General features: G+C 40.2%; 1 protein-coding gene across 2 annotated transcripts in view; it reads right to left on the bottom strand.

Annotated features, from left to right (window-relative positions):
* Nucleotides 1–4,125: 4,125 nt before the first annotated feature.
* Nucleotides 4,126–22,005, bottom strand: part of ABAT (4-aminobutyrate aminotransferase) — a 132,649-nt gene continuing 114,769 nt past the window's right edge. For both annotated transcript variants that reach the window (XM_036739331.1, XM_036739330.1), the window contains 7 exons: nt 21,779–21,842; nt 21,342–21,490; nt 15,651–15,788; nt 13,973–14,140; nt 11,843–11,989; nt 8,395–8,506; nt 4,126–4,267 (listed from right to left, as the gene is read on the bottom strand). In XM_036739331.1, coding sequence (XP_036595226.1) covers nt 4,146–4,267; nt 8,395–8,506; nt 11,843–11,989; nt 13,973–14,140; nt 15,651–15,788; nt 21,342–21,490; nt 21,779–21,842 — 900 coding nt within the window. In that variant the 3' untranslated portion in view covers nt 4,126–4,145. The remainder of the gene's footprint in view (nt 4,268–8,394; nt 8,507–11,842; nt 11,990–13,972; nt 14,141–15,650; nt 15,789–21,341; nt 21,491–21,778; nt 21,843–22,005) is intronic.

Raw genomic sequence — 22,005 nt, forward strand, 5'->3', positions numbered from 1 at the left:
ACTCCACTATCATTTCAATAGACATGGTGGACCTTTAACATTCTTGGACTAGAACTCATTTGGCAGGCTAGTTATTGTTCATTGGTTTGCGTTGTTAAAAAGTAACTAGGGTTAGGGGCTTTTAATTAGTATTTTATGGCATTTGGGCTCGTAGGTCTGTATCTTGAAAGTAATATGGCACCCAACATAAACACCAGAGTCCAATTTTTATGGCCTTGTTTTGATCCTATTTCATTCAACTATAAAATCCTGTGTTATTAAAGTTAATCAAGAGCTTTTACTACCTCTGGCTGTGTTTATATAGACCCTGTTTATAAAACAGTCATCTTTCTGATTAACAGCATAAGTTTACTCTGGGATTAATTTAGGGCTATAAATGGCTCAGATAGGAGGATTCATATTTAAGAGTAAAAATTACCTTTGTAGAAATACTATGTATTTGTTTTAGAGGACAAAAAGACATATATCTAATTAGCCAGGTTAATAGAGGGAAGAAAGAGAAAGAAAATACAAAAGAGGACTGGGTTCAAATTCCATTTCTGCTACTTATTACCTTTGTGACCTTGGACAAGTTGCTTAACTTCTCTAGGTTTGTTTCCTTAGCTTTAAAAAGGAGGGGTTGGTTTAGAGGTGTCAACAGCTTGGCTCATGACACTCCTGAGTTTGGCTCAAACCAGATTAAAGTGTAATTAGGAAATACTTAACAAAATAGTAAAAATACAAGAAAACATAGTAACACTTTTTTTGTTTTGTTTTTGCAAGGCAATCAGGGTTAAGTGATAAAGCTAAGTCAACATGCAGCCCACAGGAATTCTTATGTATGGATTAGTTGTCCCTGTTTCTGTTTGATTTTGACATCACTGGATAAGAAGATTTCTACCAGTCTAGTGTTCTTTATACCACAGCACTAAAGACTCAATGCAGATACCCCTCATTAAAGCAGAATCTAATTACTTTTTTTTTAAAAAAAGTGTTTATTTGGCATCTACTAAGTGCTCACTGTTGTGTGTCGCTTCTTTCTCTCAGTGATTACAACCTCCCCTTGGCTGCTGTTACGATCTTCCTGATGATGACAGTGCCTTCTCACCTAATACACTGACATTGACCACCATACCCATAGACTCTTAGAAACCCAAGTGGTTGCTGCTGTGAAAGAGGTCACATTTATATTGGAGATATTCAATTATAAATATTTTATTTAAGAATATTGATTAACACAGGAAATGGATTTAATTCATGGAATTGTGTACATAGTCAGCAGTTACATTGTGAAGTGTAGTTAGTTTCTTTGACATTTTTATTTGGCACTGTCCACAGAACACTGTAAACAATATCACTTCTTATGCTTAGGTATGAAGTGCTCTCTATTAAGTTGTCTATCATGATCCGATAAATATATATATATGTGTGTATATATATATATATGTATGTTGTGCACAATTTTACATGGTTACTGAGTGTCAGTAAAAATTATAAAAAACACCCATTTATAATAAAAGTGAGGATGTGAATAGGACTTGATATTACTGGACCTTGTTTTCTGTAAAAGTACATGACTTGCTAGAGACAATTACTAAATCTACTAAACTGATATGTTTCACGAACTAATTTCCAGTTGTTGGCCAATGAAGGTCTTCCTCACTTAATCTGCCCTTAATGGTTGCATGCCTGCTAGGTCTACTATGACAGCAGGTTTGTTGAATTTTTCTGTTCCATCACAGTCCTTTGTGTTTCATGAGTCTTAAATCTTTGATTATATAATTATTTTCCTCTAGCTTCTACTAGCTATTTTTCCTCAATGGGCTTTCCAGGATGCCCATTATACTCTGGGTCAACATAGACCTGTTAATAAAGAAGCATTTAAGAACATATGCTAGAAGGAACTTTCCTTGGTAATGAATGGATAACGCTCAAGGAAACTGCTTTGTAGGTGAAATAATTACATTCCCAGGCTATCCCCTGGAGGGAAGACAGCATAAAACTGGACCCAGTCTCCCCACCCAAGAAAATGAAATTATCAGTTAGACCCTGGCTAAGAAAGCCTTTGAGAGAGTTATACAACCTCATTCACTGGAATATTTCATTTATGGCTAAAAGTTGGCTAAAATTCATAGTAGGGAAGAACATTTAGCAAATTCATGAATTGTGTTTTTCTTTATATGTATAGTACAATATGCTTTATTAGAGGTGTCAGCATATGAAACTATTGGCTGAGCCTGGGTCCTAGGTATTAAATGCAAAAGGTGGGGAAGGAAGTCAGACATTCTCATTTTTTTTGTGGGTGCTATTGGCTTTAATTAAGGCATAATTTTATACTAAAAAAAAAATCTAAACAGCCTTAACGATGAAAATGCCAACAGTCACAATTTATGAATTTGCTGATTCTTCCTGGCTATAGGTAATAGCTGGCATTCAGTCTTCTGCAACAATATTTTATGGATGTCTGCTGGTCTCTAGAGACTACATTTTGTGATCTTTGGGTGAAAAGTTATAAAAGGGCCAAGTGCTTACCCTTATTATGCCCATTTTACATAACGTTAAATGGAGGCACCAGAAAGTGAAATAATTAGCTCATAGTTAACAACTGATATTCAGGGACAGAAGCTAGACCACCAACTATGGTTCTGTGCTTCCTTTTGAGCCGTGTTTAGGATGATAATCACCATCTAGAGCTAGTCAGTTCAAAATGTTTTCAAATTAAAATAATGCTAAATTAGTCTTGGGCACCATCCAATTATGTAAGAGAAAGGAAATGCACATTAGCATAATCTACATCCTAAGAAAATAAGAGACATTTTGAATGGCAATACAATGAAACCACCCAAAACAAACCAGCAACGAACAGGTTAACATTCCACATTTACAGTTCTCGTACATTAATCAATAAATCTCTTCAATATGGATGCTTCCCTCAAGAAGAATCTAGTCAAGCAACAGACTTACTCTGCATAACAGCTATGCTTTTCACAGAGCTCCTCAGAAATGGAGCGGATGTTGAGAAACGAAAGGTAGCTAAAGAACAATGTTTTTAAGGGAATGGGAAAGGGTCTGGGATGGGGTAGGGGGAAAGACCTCTAATATTATAGAGTGTATCAGAGGCAAGAGGATTATGTAATTCTGTGGCCCCTGTTTCCAAGTGTTGCTTTCCCAGGAGTGAGGCTGCAGGCTTGTGCTTCAGACCCTTCCCTTATATCCCTATGGAAACTCAAGAGACGGAGATTCTTGTGTATGGATGTATCACATGACATTCAACATCGTGAACAAGCAATTGGAATGACAGATGATATGGACATGGAAGTCTGTCTGAGGTCCAAGGCAGCAACAATGTTTCCTTTGCTCCTTCCCTCCTCATCGCCTTCTCTCCTTCCCAAGCTCCTAGTCAGACCTGAGACCTTCCCTGGCCTCTGATAGCAGACCTTTTGGCAAGACTCAAGCACCTGCCCCTCCACTGGACACAAATGGGAGAAGTAAAATAAAAGCTGACCACCAAGTCAGCCAGATGAAGTCCGAGGCCAAGTCACATCTGGATGGAACTGACATTTCTAAGAGGGCCAGCAGTCCCCTATTTTCCACTGTCCCTTGACCTGACCTCACCACTGTGCAGCTGAAATACAATTTTATCCCTTAGTTCTGTACCTCAGTGAAGAATGGAACCTTCCCAGGTCCCCTGTAGGGCTGGACAAGAATGATCCCATTTTATTTTTGTTGTTATTTTGCATAGGGAGGAAGTTAAACTGGCCACTAAAGGGATCTGACACCAGACCTGACACTCAGGAGTTTTCTAACTCCCAGTCCCATGTACAGGTCTTGTGCCTGGCTTTAAAAGAGAAATTTAGGCAGGGTGCTGACAGCCCCGCCCAAAGACTGCCCGTGTCCAGGGCACTAGAGGAATTTTGTGTTGAAGTCAGCATGTAATATTGGCATAGTTGGAGAGAAGACCCAAACCAATCCCCTCTTCTTCCTCCTATCTCCCCAAACCACTTAATATACCCCACCCACCCACCCAACCCAACTAAACAAAAAACAGCCCTCCAGTTTATGGATTCACCTTTCAGTACTTTAAGTGAAAATATGAAATAGGCAAACTAATCAATTTGACAGTTGTGGAGGTTGAGACCTTCTCAGTGCAATGGAAAAATAATCCTTTACTTGAAGTCTGCTAAGATGTCACTAAAAATGTTGAGGAAGAGGTGTGCGTGGTGATCCCTGAAGACCAATGTTGGGCGGAAACGGATGGACCTATCACCACAGCCTCCCAGGACTACACCTGCAAGGAGAGAAAGAGGAAAGGTTAGGAACATCCTTAATTTTCACTCCTGTCCTCTTTTTTCTTCTGTACACATGGAAGAAACAAGAAGCCAGAGGAACTAAATTAACAATAATAACTTAGGTTTTTCATAGCACTTTAAGGTTTTCATAGAATGTGTGAAGGGGGCCAATTTATAATAAGATTCGGAAAGTAGATAGGAGCCAGTTTGGTGAAGGGCTTCAGATGCAAAATAAAGGCATTTATATTTGATCCTAGAGGAAAGAAGGCGCTACTGGAACTTACTGAAGAGGGGAGTGACATGGTCGGACTTGTGCTTGAGGAATATCAATTTGGCAGCTCTCTGGAAGATGGATTAGAGTGGGGAGGAACTTGAGGCAGGGAGACCAATGAGGTTATTGCAATAGTCCAAGGGAGAGGTAGAATCATAGGACTGGCCAACTTTGGATATAGGGGGTGAGGGAGAGTAAGGAAAAGAGAATGACTTTCAGATTGCCAACAGGAATGTCTTTAGGAGTGGTGGTACCCTTGACAGAAATAGCAAGTTTGGAAGAAGGATGGGTATTTGGGGGAGGATAAGCAGTTTAGTTTTGAACACGTTGAATATGAAATGCTCATGGGACATCCAGTTCAAAATGTCCAAGTGGCAGCTGGGAATTGGAGCTCAGGAGAGAGGCCAGAGCTGGATAGTGTGTATACACATAGACACACACACACACACATACACATATATGTATATATGTATGTATATGTGTGTATATATGTATATATGTGTGTATGTATATATATATATACACATTTATATGTGTATACACACACACACACACGTATATGTATAGGCATAATAATTGAACCATAGGAGCTGATTAGGCAATTGAGGAGAAGTGGAGAGAAGAGAATGGAAGAGGGCCCATGGCCTCAGAGTTTGGACTAGTTGTGATTTCTTAGATCTTTAGCTACTGGGATAGGCAAGGAGACTAATAGGTCTGGCCCCAATCTCTTCCCTCTCCAATCCATCCTACATTATGCTGATGCCCAAGGATGCTGATATTTTCCTAACATATAGCACTAATCTTGTTGTTCTCTGATCAAAGACCCTCAGTGAAGACCTCTGTTGCTTAAAGGGCAAAATTCAGACACATTATCCTAGGTCTTGATGTCCTCTACAATCTGGCTCCAGCCTACTTTTTCAGATTTCTTAGAGACTACTGTTTCTGGCATATTCTGTATTCTAGGCAAACAGACATGCTCTTCTCTGATTCCATTCTTCCCTTTCATGTATTCACACAAGCTCTCTTCCATGTAGGGAATGGATTCCTGGGGGGCAGAACCAAGATGACCGCTGGAAAGCAGGGACTTGCTTAAGGTCCACCCCCAGGTCCCTCCAAACACCTATAAAAATGGCTCTGAACAAATTCTAAGCTGCAGAACCCACGAAATAGCAAAGGAAAGCAGGGCTCTAGCCCAGGACAGCGTGGATAGTCACTGGGAAGGGTTTATCACAGGGAGCTGGGAGTGGAGCAGAGCAGAGCCCGGCGTGGGCCACACCAGGACCAACCAGATGGGAGCTGGGCAGAACTGCCCTGAATCAGTGAGCTGTGGCAGTTACCAGACTTCTCAACTCACAAACACCAAAGACAACAGAGAAGGTTAGTGGGAAAAGCTTCTGGGACAGAGTGAAAGGAGTTCATAGTTAGCCACTGCCCCAGAGGTGAAGGAGAAGGTGCAGCTCTGAGGCTGCTTCCAGAGATAGTGCTGCAGTTGCTTCCAGCCCCAGGCCCACCTGCTAGGAGGAATTAGGCATCAGATTAGAGCGGGAGTGCAAAGCCTGCTTTGCCCTGCCTAGATCTGGGCCGAAATCCTGGTTGGTGGTTCTTGGGGGAGAAGGAGTACTGCTTGGGACAAAGTACTCTCTACTCTACAAGCAGTCATACCCCGACAAAAAGCTCAAGGGTCAAGTAGTTGGCTGGGAACATGGACAGGCAGCGAAAACACTCTCAGATTCAGACTCAGACTTTTGAACCTTTTTTTTGGTGAAAAGACCAAAGCATACAGCCAGAAGTCAGCAAAGTCAAAGAGCCTACATCAGAAGCCTCCAAGAAAAATATGAATTGGTCTCAGGCCATGGAAGACCTCAAAAAGGATTTGGTAAAGCAAGTAAGAGAGGTAGAGGAAAAATTAGGAAGAGAAATGAGAGTGATGCAAGAAAACCATGAAAAACAAGTCAATGACTTGCTAAAGGAGACCCAAAAAAATACTGAAGAAAATAACACCTTAAAAATAGACTAACTCAAATGGCAAAAGAGCTCCAAAAACCCAATGAGGAGAAGAATGCCTTGAAAGGCAGAATTAGCCAAATGGAAAAGGAGGTCCAAAACACCACTGAAGAAAATACTACCTTAAAAACTTGATTGGAGCAAGTGGAAGCTAGTGACTTTATGAGAAATCAAGATATTATAAAACAGAACCAAAGGAATGAAAAAATGGAAGACAATGTGAAATATCTCACTGGAAAAACCACTGACCTGGAAAATAGATCCAGGAGAGATAATTTAAAAATTCTCATTGGACTACCTGAAAGCCATGATCAAAAAAAGAGCCTAGATATCATCTTTCAAGAAATTATCAAGAATTGCCCTGATATTCTAGAGCCAGAGGGTAAAATAGAAATTGAAAGAATCCACTGATCTCCTCCTGAAAAAGATCCCCAAAAGAAAACTCCTAGGAATATTGTCACCAAATTCCAGAGCTCCCAGATCAAGGGGAAAGTATTGCAAGCAGCCAGAAAGAAACAATTTGAGTATTGTGGAAACACAATAAGGATAACACAAGATCTAGCAGTTTCTACATTAAGGAATTGAAAGGCTTGGAATATGATATTCCAGAGGTCAATGGAGCTAGCATTAAAACCAAGAATCACCTACCCAGCAAAACTGAGTATCATGCTCCAAGGCAAAATATGGATTTTCAATAAAATAGAGGCCTTTCATCAACCTTTCTCAGTGAAAGGACCAGAGCTGAATAGAAAATTTGACTTTCAAACACAAGTATCAAGAGAAGCATGAAAAGGTAAACAAGAAAGAGAAATCATAAGGGACTTACTAAAGTTGAACTGTTTTGTTTACATTTCTACATGGAAAGATGATGTATGTAATTCATGAGACCTCAGTATTAGGGTAGCTGAAGGGAATATACACAGGGTGAGTTGAATATGAAGGGATGATATCTAAAAAAAAAATCAAATTAAGGGATGAGAGAGGAATAGATTGAGAGAGGGAGAAATGGAGAGATAGAATGGGGTAAATTATCTCACATAAATGTGGCAAGAAAAAGCAGTTGTGTGGGAAGGGAAGAAGGGGCAGGTGAGGGGGAATGAGTGAATCTTGCTCTCATCGGGCATGGATTCTTTTCACATCTCTACCTGATGAAATCCTCTCCCTTCAAGGCTTAATTCAGGTGAAACATCCATGAAGTCTTCCCTAGTGTCTGAAGTGATGAAGGGATCTTGCTCTGCCCAATCTCTTTATTCTCAAGCCCTGCTCCCTGCATTGATCACATTCTAACATATTTTTTAGTTATTTGTGTGAATGCTTTATATTCCTATTAGACTGTAAGTCCCTTGAGGGCAGAGTCTTGTTTTTCTTCTTTGTATCCCCAGTACCCATCACAGTGCTCTACAAATGCTTAATAAAATCTGCTTGAATTAAACTAGCTACTAGTGTCACTGAATGTTAGAGCTGGAAGAGACATTGGAAATCATCTTGCTCAAATGCTTTATTTTAAAGATGAAGAAACTTTGATCCATAGGGATGTATCTTACACTGTATGACTTACACCAGTCATATAGCTAGTTAATATCGGAACTCAGTTCTCACACATGCAAGTCTACTGAAGTTAGAAACAATAAAGAAAAATCATCTCTGAGTTTGCTAAATATGGCCTTCTGGACACATGCTAAATAATAATATTTATAACAAAACTGAAGAAATTTCTTCCCGACTAGTTTGCCAATATGGTACTCAGTCAGAGAGATAATAACTTGCACAGATGAAAAAGCATAATATGTATTTCAGTACAAGGAAGAAATGAAACCCCAGGACCATACCACATGCTCACTGCCCCCCTACCTTTGTTTCTGGCTGTTAAAATGAGCTTGTTCCTTGTTGTTTCATCTGGAGCATCAAAAGAGCAGAATGTTCCTCGACCTCTTGCTCTGCTGATGAGATGTGGGTATCGGGCCTGCAATGTGGGGAAGACATAGGAGAGGGAAGTCATAGGAACTTCCAGGAAGGATGGGACAGGAAAAAAGGGGTTGAAAAGGCAAACTTCCCTCAAATCAGGCCAAAATAGAAACACAGTTATTTTCAGGTTCTTCCTCCACAAAACTTTACTATGGCGTTAATGATCCAAAGGGGCAGATAATCTAAAATCATGACTTTGAATTTTATTATGTGATTCTTTTGTGTATCCCAAGACCCTTAAATTTCTAAAACAGTTTTATTGATGTTTTATATTTTTTGTAAATATTCATTTATTTCATTTGTCAGTATAGTTGGACAAAATAGTTTATAATAATATATTTGATTTATTTGTAATGAATTTTCCTTTTTTCATTTTTTATATCGCGAATATGGTTTGCTCTTTCTTCTTTTAAATTAAATTAGCTCCTGGTTAACCAATTTTATTTTTAATAGCTCCTAATTCCATTTATTAATCAAATGTTTTCCTCAATTTTTTAATCTCTTCCTTGATTTTCAGGATTCTTAACTTGGCATTTAATTGGGGTTTTTTAATGTGTTGGTTTTTTAGTATTTTTAGTTGCATTTCCAATTCATTTACCTGCTCTTTTTGCTTTTTTGATTTAGTGATACACATTTTCTTCTCAGGACTGCTTTGGCTGCATCCCAAAATTTTTTGTATGTTGTCTTATTACCTTGGTATAAGGCCAATGGGTTTATAACCAGCTCTTCCCCAAGACATCATTGCCCAGAGGGTTAGATCAATCTATCCACTATACAAGTATTTCCTAGCCTACCCAGAAGAGTCCAGTAAAGGGGTGTCCTATACAACTAAGCAGCTAGTGACTCATCAAACAAAGCTAGAATTGTCCTTCTGTCCATATTTATAGAAATTTCAATTTACCTGGAACTATATTTTTATCAGGTTCTGACACTAATCAGCCTGTATTAATCATAAATGTAGATGAGATGAAAAACGACAACAACAAATCAAACTCTTGGCTAATCCATGCATGAGAGGACAAAGGCCTGGCAGTTTCACAAAGCTATGCCAGAGAAAAAGACAGTTATGTGCTATTATTTTAAGCTTTTTGGCAGCTGGTTCCAGGCCCCCTTTGAGAGCAAAATTTGACTTTAATTAGTGAGAGTTCAGTTCTCTCCTCCTCCTCAGAAAAAACCACAGTGTTATTTGCAATGACTCTGGATATGCTCCATTAGGCAGAGAAGTCAAGGATTTACATGAAAGATCTGGGAAGAAAATACTTCTAGCAAAACAGCCCTTGCCCTGAAGCTTAGACTTGGATTATATAATTTCTCTCAAACTTTAGCTCCAGGAATATTTGTTTCTCTATTTGCTTATTCTCCCACTTTTGACTATAATCCCACCCCACCCCCAATAGCCCCAAATTGCTATTTCTACCCAGAGAGCCTCCCTAGCTCATGGCTCTGAGGCAGCTATATGATGAGTTGGTCCTATCCTCCTTGACTTGGGTTAGGCACATGTCGTGCAACCTGAGATTCTGCATAACCGACGCTGAGCTGGGCCATAAATCACATGGGAAAATAAACTACTTCTGTCATTTCTCCTATTTGTGCTAGCCAGAAGATTAAAGAGGATCTCAGCAGGGAGTAATGATTTAACCCACTGCAAAGACATTTTCCTGATTCCCTCTTCTGCCTCTGTTTGGACATGAATCAAATCCAGAGAAAGCAGCTGAAGGGAAAAAAAAAAAGCCTGGTGTCATTTTGCTTTCATTGAAGGTGTTTGCTTAGTTGTAATAACAGCAGCAATTTCCCCCTTCTAAAGGCCGTTTGATGTTTTCTTGGTGCAGTCCAACAGCCCCGCACCGCTTAGCAGCTCTCCAGATGCAATGCTGGTCATGTGTGACTAGATGCTTCTAGATTGGGTGAGCTCAGTATTTACACAGATTGTAAAAACAACCTTCCAAGTCAGTGAAGGATGAAATACACTTTCACCCTATGGCTGTTCTGGTCATAGCTCGAAGCAGTGTAGCTGCTGCTGTTATTTTCTGACTGTGCTTTAAGATATGTTCTGAGAATTATTTTGAGTCCTTAAATTGGTGTGAATGCGAATGCCCTTACAGATTAAATTGTTGGGGTGAAGGTGGGATGGGGGACCTAAGTGTTCCTGATGGAAGAGGGGAAGGAAAAGGAGAGCTCAGGAATATGCGGGGCTGAGAAGTGCTTAGGCATAGTATTGCTACATGCATGGTAAGTCTCTAGAGGTCTCAACTGGCAAGACAGTCTTTCAGATGTAGGACTTATTATTACTGCATTGGACTGGAAATAGAGCTTCTGTGGTCATTCTCTATTCTAACACAAAACCTTCTGAGTGTGCCAAACCTGAGAGGAATTTGTGCTCTAAGGAAGTTTGATTTGGTCCCTGGCTCAGGGCTGCCTGTAGGGGTTGGTGAGGTAGCCCTTATTATTGTGACTAGGTCTGCTATATTGATACAGGTGTCTCTGAGAGTCATATGTATCTGAAGAGGGGATGAAAGGATCAGGGAGAAAAAAAGAAAAGATCAGAGAGCAGTCAGGGTCAAAGGAGATAGTTTCAACTCAAGTGTTGTCCTCTACCCAGTTCTTGAGGGTTCTAAGCAACACCTTGTAAGGCCAATCAGTAAATGAAAGATCTTTCCCACCCATTGAATGGGCCTCAGGTGGGGCCAACAAAGGGAGGCCAGATTAAAGGCAGGCCTGTGATGCAGATCAGGGATTAAAGACTCTTCCCACCCACTCAATAGACCTCAGGTGGGAGGCCCGATTAGAGGTAGGCCCACACCCTTTCACTAACTAGGTGTGAGGCCCCAGGTCCACGCCTGTTTGCTAAATAGGCTCTGAGCCAATATAAGAGCTGGTATAAGAGCTCTAAGATTGGCGTTTTGCCTTTGAGGGCACACTTGTTGAAGGAGTGTTGGTGAGGAGACTCTGGATAAGGCATTGAAGCAGCCTCCCCCTCCCAAAACCCAGGTGTTGGTGCTTCTCTGGTAACTATGTACTGTGATTTGATTAGACAGACAGAAATGTTGATCTGTTTATATTGTCTCTGTTTGTAATTTCTGTTTGTATTTGCTCTGAAGTTCAGGGTGCTGGCTCTTCCCCCTGAACTAAGTGAATAGTATATGTATGTTTAATTAAAGTAAGATTGTTAACTCCTTAAAGTTGCTTTCCTTAGAAAAGTAGATCAAAAAAGTAGATTTGTGCGAGCAGCCCTCCTGTGTGGCGGTGTGGTTGGCCTCACACAGCTACAGTAGCTGCAAGCAACATCATTGTTACACCCCTTTGGATCTTGGCATTCCCATGGATGGTCGGTTACCTGTAAATCCATCAGTCCTGTCAACAGTGCCTTTCCTGCATGGGTAACATTACTGAGGAGGTCCTCTCTCTTAATGACATTGATGACTTCAGCAATCAGCAGATTCTTGGAAGGGTCTCCAAGCCATGTATTGAAAATCCGGAAAGGCTTTAAAGAGAGGCACAAGTTTTAGGGAATACCTATATAGTCAAACCTCAAAAGACAGTGCTAGCCTCCATATTACTGCAATGCATTCCCCCTTGCAGCCCACCACAGTTCCTACAATGTATGGGATCCTCTATGCCTGTCTGGAAAGCTCTTCCTCCTCTCTATCTCTTAAGAACCGAAGGCTTCCTTCAAGATTCTGTTCAAATTCTACCTTATGAAGGAAGACTTTTCAGTTTCCCACTCCTAGTGCCTTCCCTCTGAGATCACTGTCCATTACATATAAATATGCATATATGCACACATATATCTGTATATATACATGTACATATGTACACACACAAGGTTATCTGCATATTGTCTCCCCCCTTAGAATGTGAACTTGAGAGCAGGGACAATGTTTTCTCTTTATGTGTATCACAAGCACTGAGGACAGTGCCTGGTATATAGAAAGCACTAAATAAATACTTGTTCACTATTTGATTTTATTGAATTCAATTCAACAGACATTTATTATGAGATTAAGTGCCGGCTATGTGTAAATCACTGTGTTGTGGCTTCTAAGGATACAATGCCAAAAGCCTTCCAACCACCATATAACATGTACACAAGTAAGGAATAAAAGTATCTACAAAGCAATACACATACACATAGAACATATAGGGATAGATACTAGACTTGTGATTTCATTGGTATAGGGAACTCTCAAATGAGGAAACTCCTTATACCAGTGCATTTTATTTTGCAATTTATATAGTTTTGGAGAGTTGCCTGGAGCACTGAGAAACAGTGTACGACAGGCAAAACATAGATCCAGTTCCTCCTGGTTCCAAGGCCAATTCTCTATCCACTGTGCCATATTGCCTGTCCCAAAGCATATGCAAAGCAATATGTATTATATATTATATATAATGTGAAATGTGTAAATAAATTAGGATTTCTACATATAAAATAGAACAGAAAAAGAAGACTACATGAAACTGAATATTATTATACAGAGCAATGTAGAGGCACAATGCATAGAAAGCTGGTCTTTGATACACACTGATTGTGTGTTACTAAACAAGTCATTTAACCTTTCAGTTAATAGTTGCTGACTTGCATTAGTAGTGGGAGTTTCCTCATTGGGAATTCTCCACACCAGAGGTATCAAACTCCTGGATACCAAATTAAAATATAATTGGGAAATGTTTGACAAAATAAATAAAAATACAATACAGCACAGATAATGTTAATTTGTGGTTTCTCTAAGTTAATATGCTTTCCCAGGGAGCTGTTTCTATTTGAGTTTGCTACCATAGCCCTATATCAATGAAATCACAGATTGAATTTTTTAAAAATACAAAGTAATACATAATATTTTCAAGAGGGTTAGTGCTAATGATTGGGTGGGAGGATGGGTGTTCAGGCACCTGAGTTGTGTTTTAAGGAAGTAAGAGATTGCATACCAGGAAAAATTGAGCAACTGAAGATTTCAGGACTTTGTATGTACAAATCCAAGTCTCATGATTCAAACATCAAGGCTGACCCCTGTTACTATGTTTGTATCAGTTATTTTCAGTTGTTGTGCTAAATATACCTACATACAAACGTATACATATGTAGATACATACACACCCAATAAAGAACCAATTTACTAGGCTTTTTCATTCTTTAAACATGTCACCCTATAAGGGAAATCCATTTTAAAGCATCCTCCCACTTCTCTGCATTTAATGAGGCTATACCATGGGTGGGGAACCTGCAGCCTTGAGGCCATTTGTGGCCTTCTGAGTCCAAGTTTCACAGAACAAATCCTTTTATTAGGGTGATTTATTCTGTGAAGTTTGGATTCAGTCAAAGGGCCACACATGAGAACCTAGAGGGCCTTGATGTGGCCTTGAGGCTGCAGGTTCCCCAGCCCTGGGCTGTACTAAAATAAATCATTCTATAGGTTCCCTTCCTTTGCTCCCACATATGGAAAAGAAGGGCCAGTCAAGTACTCACAGCATTGGGCCTGAACTCCTCCTTGTGAAAAAATCCTCCTGTCATCATCTTCTTGCTGAAGGTCATTACATCAGCTGGATCATCTAATCCCCAGTGCTCATGGGCCCAGAATTTGCCAGTACAGCCCCCTCCAGTCTGTACTTCATCCACTAGAAAGGCACAGCCATGCTGTGGAGAGAGGAAGGGATATGTTTAAAGGAAAGAGAAAAATCAACACTCTGCAAAGAGAGCTGCGTAGAATTTTGAACTTGGACTATAATGAGCCAAAAAGGCAGACAGATTGAGTCACACCTGCACCAAATCCAAATATCCACATCTTTTTATTTTTTTCAAACATCCACATTTTACTGACCACTATAACAAATGAAAGTGGTTGTTTCATTTCACTACCCTCGTGAATTAGCTTGAACCACACTGTCCCCATATACTTCCTCAAACTGTTGAATTGGAACAAAACTAGAATGTTAAATATCTGTTAAACCAAAAAAACCCCAAATCAATATTGCATCTAGCTGAAGTCCTTGATCTTGGCTTCCTTAAGAAAATAATACACATCCACCAATACATTCATTCATTTATTCATTCAAATTGAGTGCCTAGTATGTCAAAGGTATTATGCAAGTTGCTGAGAATACAAAGACAAAAAGAGAAGCGATCCTAGCACTCCAAGAACCTACTTTTTATTGGAAAATAATCAGGAAAAAAAAAACAACAAATTCACATTCCTCATCATTCACAGCGAGGGGACCGACCTCCAGAAAAGAAGAACAGAGTAACTGAGACCATCTTGGAAACATTTAAAATAGAAGGCAACAAAATCCTCAACAGAAATGGCAGAGTTGGGTACTGGGGAAAAATCTAAATAGTCTTCAGTAATCTTCTCTACGCGTAGCTAACCAAAGGCTATAAATTGCAGAGCAGTCGATGACCTGCATTAGTGCAGTGAGTTTCCTAACCAGAAATACCTTACATCAGTGGTGTCAAACTCAAATAGAAAAGGATCTTTGTGGGTCACATAGTGACTTAGAAAATCACAGATTAACATTATCTCTGTTGTATTAGAATTTTATTAATTTTGTTAAACATTTCCCAATTATATTTTAAACTGGCTTCTGCTCAGGAATTTTGCTGACCTTGAGTTTGACATCTCTGCCCTATACCAATGAAGTCACAAATCAAGTAAAAAAAAATTATACAAAGCATTTAAAAAAAAAACCCCAACTTCAAGGGGAAAGAGGGTTAATAACTGGGAAGATTGGTCCTTGTGTGGTGCCTGAGCTATTTTTTGAAGGAAGCTAAGGTCAGCTCTTTAAGAAGGCTTAGATTTTCTATGATCCTCTACCAAGAATACAAAAAGAAAACCACTTTTAAACCTTCCTGTTGAGAGGAGATAACAGCTTGAAAAATCCTGGTGGCCCAGGTAGAGGAGTCACATTGCATTGGATAGAGCACTGCAGTCAGAAAAATGGGACTCCTCACCCTGATATAGGCACATTACCTTGGGAAAGTCGCTTAACTTCCATATGCCTCAGTTTCTCCATCTTTAACACAGGGATAATCCTAGAGTGGATGGGAGGGTCAAATGAAATGACAGCTGTAAAGCATCTTGCAAACTTCCTAGAGCACTATGCAAATTAAAGCTAGTATTATTTATTACCCACATAAAAGCTTTACTCACCTTCCTAGCAATGTCTCTCAGCTTCCTAAAGAAGTCATCAGATGCATGGTTGTCCCCCCCCTCTGACTGGATGGGCTCCACAACAATTCCTGCCACTGTCTTCTTCTTTTTCCGATATTTCACAATCAAGTCTTCCACCTGGACAGAAAAAGAGTGAATTATATATTATGTTTCCTTGGGGCTTTCCTCAAGGACACCTACAGACATAGATCAGTTATCATCACTATACATTTGGGTCTGTGGGTCATGGACCCCTAGAATTTGGGGCTGGAAGGAATGTTAGGGGTTGCCTAGTCCAATTCCCTAATTTTATAGATAAGGAAACGGGCCAAAGAAGAGAAATGGCTTGTCCAAGGCCAAATGAATAGTGAGTGAAATAGCCAAGCTTTGAGCCAAGGTTCTCTGACTCCAAATCCAGTGTTCTTTCTACAGTGTAATTTTGGGTGTCGTGATCTGGCAGATGGGTAAATTTCAGCATAGGCTCTTCAACAGATACACTTATTGTCCCAATTCCTACACAATCCTAATTTGTCTTATGCCATCCTCCAAAACAGATTTATCATTTCTGTTAAGATACTTGACAGATGATTTCATTTCCAAAATGTACCTAATACCTATAAATCAGCTATAAGCCTCTTAAAGGCAATTTCTTTTGGGAAGAAAGGAAAAAATCTCAAGTGTTCACACTTAAGACACAAAGGAACTTGCTGCATAATATGTTATTAAAAACATGGAGACCATGTTAGCAAAATACAAACAAAACAAAAAACCCTAACCTTAAGCACATAACCCATGTGATAGAAATTACAGTGTAAAAAGTAATATTGTTTAAGATACTGGACTTATTTGAAAATATTCTCTGTGTCACTGTGTCTTAAACTCATAGGATTTGAAGCTGGAAAGGCCCTTCAGTGTCTTCTACTCCAACTCCAAGTTACAGATGAGGAAAGAGGCTCAGAGATGGTACAGTGACTCCACCAAGGTCATACAGACAGTGACAGATTAAGCTGTGTTGATGTTTTATACTCCAGGACCCCATTAAATACCTTTTGCGCATTTTAAAAATTAAACAAATTGACCCTTAAGGTTTACTCCTTTGCTTCAGACTCAAAGATTGCCAGCATCCAACTGAATGAAGAAAGAGAAGTATATAAACAATGCTGATCTTTATCTTTACTATCCTATAAGGAGAAAAAAGCTTATCTGGTTCTACTACTTACGAATTATAAGGCTTGCCCAGGGAAAAGGTTGAGGGACATTAAAGAGAGACCAGATATTTCAAAGGAACAATCTATTAATAAATATTTATTAAGCATCTACCAAGTATCAGGCACTATGCAATACACCACAACCTGATTTCTCATCCTGCAACCACAGTGTTTAAAATAATAAATCCTCCTCAACAACCCAGGACCCAAAGAACAGGTACCAGTTGGGGAGGGAGGTCTGAGAGTGAATTCAGATATTCAGAGAAACATAAGAAGATTTGTATGGATTGATGCAGAGCAGAGAAAAGCAGTGTCTAATTTTAGTCTTAGAGAAAAGAGGATGAAACACATGGCCCTTCTCTTTAGTAACAAGGTGGGAGTCACAGGTATGGAGGCTCTGCAAGACATGGTCACCCAGTGTTTTATGATTTTGTGGAACTCTTTTTCATTACAAGGGTGGATGGATAGTGGTGTTGAGGGGACCTGAGTTGAGTGCAAATTGATTTTGGTATTAAAAAAAAGGTCCCAATAAAACATTTTTAAAAGAAAAAAATCAGCTTAATAACTTGGGAAGATGAATGTGGCTTGTTGTTCTAAAAACCGCTGGTCCATGAAGGCTTATTTATGTACAATGCCCAGCAATACTGATAGTATCAAGAGGCACCTGAGGGCTGTTAGTGGCCCCAAGAGCTGGATCAGGGAACCCCTGGAAGTCTACCTTTTTCTGTAACATAACTCTTGCCATATTCATGCTCTCTAAGTGATTAGCAGTTCCTCTTCTCTCACCCTTCCTACAACCCTTTGACTAGGGTCTTAATACTCGATTCACAAACAAATTCTTTATTCAGTGCTAAAGCATTAAACTTTTTCAACTCGTAAATGTTCACCTCATAGCCATTAAATTGGCAGAGATGATGCCAAACAGAATCAGCCGCCATTGGAGTGGTTGTGGGAAAACAGCCGTCAATGAAGATGTGAAGTGGTCCAACCAATTCTAGCAAACGATCTGGATCATGTGAACAAAACTACTGATCTGTGCTTCCCTTTCTTTCCTGACCTCTTCAGACTTCACCACCATGACTTTTCATCCTGGAACATTCCTCTGCCATGCCAGTCCCCTTCCTCCATTGGTGAGTTCATGGGCCCAGGCCAGCCATACTTCATTTCTCTCCTCACTGTGCTTCTGACTCTCTCCAGACTTGGCCAAAGTGACTTAGCTGCCTTCTCACCCTGGAACTTCCCTTAGTATCTGGGGCCTTCTCACCCTGGAACACCACTCTATCTTGCTGGTCCCATTTTGTACTGGTGAGTTCCTTCTAGGGCCTCCATTTTGGGATGGCCCAGGCTGGCCAGGCTACATTCCCCTCCCGGCTATGCTTCTGACTCCTTCCCTTTCAGCTCCCTGTTATGTGTTGTTTTCTCTCATTAGAATATACGTTTTTTTTCTTTAAGGAATTGATTCAAATTTATTAGAGCTCTTTACCAAATGACAAATGAACAAAAGTTATGATCAAGTATTTTCCAAAGGAAAATGTGAAAGCTACAAACAGTCATATGAAATATTTGTTGCAAATCACTAATAATTGGAAAAGTGAAAACTAAAGCAAAACTCACTCTCATTTGGCAGAGATGATAAAGAATAAAGTGACAAATATTGGTGGAGTCTCAGGAAAACTGGTACATTAATATGATACTGATGGTGTCCTTCTGGAAAGCCATTTGGAACTGCGCCTCAAAAGTCAGTAAACAGCATACTCTTTCAAACAGGAATGTCTCTCTTAGTTTCAGACCTGGGTCATTCTCATGGTCACAATGCTTCAGGGCTCCTTTTCATGCTTGTCTAGATTCTTATGTTTGAAAGTCAAATTTTCTATTCAGCTCAGATCTTTTCACTGTGAAAGCTTGAAAGTCCTCTATTTTATTTAAAGTTCATATTTTGTCTTGGAGCATTATACTCAGTTTTGCTGGGTAGGTGATTCTTGGTTTTAATCCTAGCTCCATTGACCTCTAGAATATCATATTCCAAGCCCTTCGATCCCTTAATGTAGAAGCTGCTAAATCCTGTTTTATCCTGATTGTGTTTCCACAATACTCAAATTGTTTCTTTCTGGCTGCTTGTAGTATTTTGTCCTTGATCTGGGAGCTCTGGAATTTGGTGACAATATTCCTAGGAGTTTTCTTTTTGGGATCTTTTTCAGGAGGAGATTGGTGGATTCTCTCAATTTCTATTTTGCCATTTGGCTCTAGAATATCAGGGCAGTTCTCCTTGATAATTTCTTGAAAGATGGTATCTAGGCTCTTTTTTTGATCATGGCTTTCAGGTAGTCCAATAATTTTTAAATTATCTCTCCTGGATCTATTTTCAAGGTCAGTGGTTTTTCCAATGAGTTGTTTCACATTGTCTTCCTTTGTCATTCCTTTGGTTTTGTTTTATAACATCTTGATTTCTTATAAAGTCACTAGCTTCCACTTGCTCCAATCTCATTTTTAAGGTAGTATTTTCTTCAGTGGTGTTTTGGACCTCCTTTTCCATTTGGCTAATTCTGCCTTTCAAGGCATTCTTCTCATTGGCTTTTTGGAGCTCTTTTGCCATTTGAGTTAGTCTATTTTTTTAAGGTATTATTTTCTTCAGTGTGTTTTTGGGTCTCCTTTAGCAAGTCATTGACTTGTTTTTCATGGTTTTCTTGCATCACTCTCATTTCTCTTCCCAATTTTTCCTCTACCTCTCTTACTTGCTTTTCCAAATCCTTTTTGAGCTCTTCCATGGCCTGAGACCAGTTCATGTTTTTCTTAGAGGCTTTTGATGTAGGCTCTTTGACTTTGTTGACTTCTTGTGGCTGTATGTTTTGGAATTCTTTGTCACCAAAGAAAGATTCCAAAGTCTGAGTCTGTTTTCGCTGCCTGTTCATATTCCCAGTCAACTACTTGACCCTTGAGCTTTTTGTCTGGGTACGACTGCTTGTAGAGAGTACTTTGTCCCAAGCTTGAGGGGCTATGCTGTTATTTTCAGAGCTATTTCTACACAGCAAGTTCTGCCACAGCAGCGCTCCTCCTCCCCCAATAACCGCCAACCCGGACCGTGACTCAGATCTGAGCAGGCTCTGTACTCCTGCCCGCCACTTAATTTCTCCCACCAGGTGAGCCCGGGACCAGAAGCAATTGCAGCTGTAATTCTGTAGCTGCACCACCTCCGCTGCCCCGTGGCCGAACCACAAACCCCTTTCACTCTGTCCTCGCAGTTTTTTCCTACTAACCTTCTCTGTTGTCTTTGGTGTTTGTGGGTTGAGAAGTCTGGTAACTGCCACAGCTCATTGATTCAGGGCGCTAGGGCCTGTTCCACCTGGCTCCTGGTCTGGTTGGTCCTGCTGCCACCCATGCTGGGCTCTGCTTGGCTCTGCTCCCAGCACGGTGCAATAGACCTTACCCAGAGACCATCCAGGCTATCCTGGGCTGGAGTCCTGCTTCCTTCTGCTATTTTGTGGGTTCTGCAGTTCTAGAATTTGTTCAGCCATTTTTTATAGGTGTTTGGAGGGACCTGGGGGAGAGCTTTAGGCAAGTCCCTGCTTTCTAGCTGCCATCTTGGCTCCGCCCCAGAACATACATTTTTTGAGGGCAGAGACAGTCTTTCTTTTTGCTTGTATTTGTGTCCTCAGGACTTAGTATAGTGCCTGGCATAGAGTAAGTCCTTAATAATTGCTTGTTGTCTGGCTGCCTGAGCACATACTCCCCCTGCCCAAAAAAATACCTGTTATGATAAAATATTCATAGCAGCACCTTTTATACTAGTACAAATTTAAAAGGAGGGTAGAAAGTTATTAAAAAAAGATAGATTGAATGGGTGAACAAATTGTTGTATATGAATATAATGGAATATCTTTGTATTGTATTGTAAGAAACAATGAGGAAATCAGAAAAAAAATGAGAAGACTTATATGAAGTGGTGCAGTGAAGAAAGTAGAAAAGAGACTCTCTCTCTCTCTCTCTATATATATATACATACAAAAAGTACAATAATATGAATTATTATTATTATTTTAGAGGTTTAATGGAAGTCTGGAGAGGAACAGGTGCCCAAAAGGGGGTTTTATGAAAAGCTGGGGATGGTTGGGGGAAGAAGAAAAGACGTGTGACACTGGACAGGTTACCTGACCTCTCTGAGCCTCAATTTCCAAATTGTATGTGGGAAATGGAGGGGTTCAGTTGGATGGGCTCTGGGTCCTTTTTAGCCATAAGATTTTTTGATTCTGTATCTGGGGTTTTTGTGGCATTTGGGAAACAAGGACCAAATTTCACATTGCTGAGACACGGCTCTGGTTCTGACCAGTTTCTCTACTAATGGCAGCTGTTCAGTTCCTCAGACAGACCCTTTGTTTGCATGCTTCCTAACCCTGACTTGATAAATAAGATGTTTCCAGGGCTCAGAATGAGGAATGGAGTAAGGTTAGGAAAGCCAGTACAAGTACAGCTTGGGGGATATTGTTACCTCTTCCAAACAGCGGGCCTCTTCTTGTTGATTCTCTTTCACAAATTCTTCCAGAGGATACTTTAGCCGGGGAAATGGAGCAATGGGCCAGTCAAAGGAAGGGATGTCTAGCTTGTGAATGGCTTTGGAGTGAGTGGTAGCTAGGCAACCTAAACCCAAAACCCCCCCAAAACTCAAGAATTAGAATCTTATTGTGTGGGGTAGGAGAAGAACAGCATTTGAAAAAGAGATGGAAGGTTCTTGCCCAGCTCTTTTAAAACCCCCAGAGCCATCAACAGTCAGGAGGAGGTGTATAGCAGCACCCCTCTTTAGGATAGCTCCTGTCTCTTCCCCAATGTCCTGTGGGCATATACATTTCCTCAGAACATTAAATTCTGTAATTTTTTTGTCAAGCCAAGAAATACCAACTTGCAAACAAGTAATAGTGGCACTCTTACCCATTGTTCTCCCATGAAATGCACCCATGAAAGAGAGGATACTGTAGTCTGGGCAACCTGGATACTAGAAACATAAAACAGTCAGTCACTATGCCCTCATGGAGGGCCAGGATACATTGTTCTCTGAAGTTAGCCAGAGATTATTCTCTTAGAATTTAAGAAACATAAGGGGCAGCTAGGTGGTGCAGTGAGCAGAGCACCGGCCCTGGAGTCAGGAGGACCTGAGT

This window comes from Trichosurus vulpecula, chromosome 9 (assembly GCF_011100635.1).
Source record: "Trichosurus vulpecula isolate mTriVul1 chromosome 9, mTriVul1.pri, whole genome shotgun sequence".
NCBI classification, from domain to species: Eukaryota; Metazoa; Chordata; class Mammalia; order Diprotodontia; family Phalangeridae; genus Trichosurus; species Trichosurus vulpecula.